The sequence below is a fragment of the Olea europaea genome, chromosome 16, assembly GCF_002742605.1.
Source record: "Olea europaea var. sylvestris chromosome 16, O_europaea_v1, whole genome shotgun sequence".
NCBI classification, from domain to species: domain Eukaryota; kingdom Viridiplantae; phylum Streptophyta; class Magnoliopsida; order Lamiales; family Oleaceae; genus Olea; species Olea europaea.
In genome coordinates, this window is record NC_036252.1 from 9,100,917 (window position 1) to 9,103,260 (window position 2,344).

A 2,344-nucleotide genomic window follows, 5' to 3' on the forward strand; every position below is an offset into this window, starting at 1 on the left:
TGATGTTTGATCACAGTTATGCACACTGTCTAAATTATGCCATTTTTTTCACTATTAATCTCAAAGTTTCTTTTTATTTGGCGAATTCATATTAATAACATGTTATGAAATTAAAAGAACAAAACTTGAGATTTTATAATAACGATGACCCCCCTATATATATGGTTTCAGTATGAATATAACACTTCTAAAATAAGTAAAACTTACCAAAGTATCCGGATAAGAGTAAATAGATATTAATAATTAGGGAAAATTGCAGTCGAGATACCAAACCTTTCGTTTATTAGCAGACTTTGCCCAAACCTTTAGTTTGTGCCACTGGAAGTACCAAACATTTCAAAAATCAGCACCCAAAGTCCAAATGGATGGAAACCGTTCGTTTGACCGTTAGTTGACCAATAATATTAAACATTGACCAATTTTTGACTAATTGAAAAGGGTAAAAAAGTAAAAGTACTTAACTCTATAATAAAACAATTAAAATAAATAACTAAAACAAAAAAAAATACTATTCATCTCCTTCTTCACCATACCCCACGCCCACGCTACCCCCACCCCATCCAAATCATACTATCAGCCTTTTCCAGTTTCAGAGCCTCTAATCTTGAAGTCAATCTTTTAATTTCCATCTCAATCTCCTCGATTTCCTCATCGAAACTCTTCAAATTCACCTTTTCTTCAAAAGCCTGTTTTGAAATTCCTCTAGTTTTCAAATTCTCCGAAGCTCCATTCACATTAACCGGCTTGAAGGGTGTCACAACAGATCTGAGAGGAGAAGAAACAGAAGAAATTGGGTTCTCAAACAGAGGACCCTCATTCTCTTTGCTCGAAGAATCCGAGATGATCGACTCTGTCGAATTCAACAACATGGGCTTTATAGGACTCCATGAAGGCTTATTCCCTGAAATTTCTTTAAGATCTCCATTATCAAATGCGGCATTGTTCCATATCTGAAGATCATTAGAACTCACGCCTTCTTTATATTGCAAAACACTCATCTTCCCTCTAATTAAATTCGGGATGGGGTGGGGGTGGGGTGGGGGTAGGGTGGGTGAAGAAGGAGATGAATAGTATTTTTTTTTGTTTTAGTTATTTATTTTAATTGTTTTATTATAGGGTTAAATACTTTTACTTTTTTACCCTTTTCAATTAGTCAAAAATTGGTCTATGTTTAATTTTATTGGTCAACTAACGGTCAAACAGATGGTTTTCATCCATTTGGACTTCGGGTGTTGATTTTTGAAAGGTTTGGTACCTCCAGTAGCACAAACTAAAGGTTTGGACAAAGTCTGCTAATAAACGAAAGGTTTGGTATTTCGGCTGCAATTTTCCCTAATAATTATCCCATAATTTTACTAAAATGGCTTGATAGATATCAATAATTATCCCATATAATGAGAGGAAAAGGTTGATGAGAACCATATCGATGAGTCCAGCCGAGTCAATGTTTGTCACGTATACAGAGAGATACCAAAATTAATGAAAAATATATATAAATTGAGCGTGGAAACTCATTTTCATAGCATATATATCAATTGTACTAGTTTTTGAATGCTATTATTGCTTTAAGAAGACTTTCGTCAGTAGCCATGAGTTTATGTTGATTGTGTTGAGAGTAACTATAAAAGAATCATCTCATTTTATTGGCTCAAACGAACCTTCTCTGTCTCTCTCTCGCTCTCTCTCGCCTCTCACACACACACGCACACTCACACTCACACTCACACTCACACTCACACTCACACAATGACTTTGCGAGACTTTTTCCAGTGAAAATAAACATCGGAAAAATGTTTATGTATGAATTTGGATTTTGGAGTCGCTTTGATTTCAATTTTAATACGTTTTGATAGGGAGAGAAAATCTCGCAGGATTAGTGAAGAATGTTTGACTGAATTTGACAAAAATGGGAACTTCCATAGTTTTTGCTATTTGTTTGTCAAATAAGTCAAAGAATAGTAATCTTTTTATCCTTTTGCGTACCGGTTTTCCGTTCTCTCTCCGGCCCATAAAAAGGAAATAGAATCCCGTTAATTTCTGAATCATTTTACCTCCCGTTTTCCTTTCCTGTATTTGTTTTCCTTTTTCTCTGTTTCCAAGAGTTAGGAGAGAGAGACACTGAAATCGCTCCCTCCTTCCCTCTTTCCTTTTCTGGGTTTGAAGAATCATGTTGATCCTTGACAAGAATTCTACCCAAACGAACCTTGAAAGCTTCTTGGATTGCATAACTCCAGCTGTACCATCTCAATTCTTATCCAAGGTATGTTTCTATAATGTTTATGGGTTTTATTTATTTGTATTGCTTCGTTGATTGATTCCCCCCCCCCCCCCCACCCCCCGCGAG

General features: G+C 35.8%; 1 protein-coding gene across 1 annotated transcript in view; it reads left to right on the forward strand.

Annotated features, from left to right (window-relative positions):
- Positions 1 to 1,656: 1,656 nt before the first annotated feature.
- Positions 1,657 to 2,344, forward strand: part of LOC111412045 — a 2,934-nt gene continuing 2,246 nt past the window's right edge. The window contains exon 1 of the mRNA XM_023042782.1: positions 1,657 to 2,260. Coding sequence (XP_022898550.1) covers positions 2,168 to 2,260 — 93 coding nt within the window. The 5' untranslated portion in view covers positions 1,657 to 2,167. The remainder of the gene's footprint in view (positions 2,261 to 2,344) is intronic.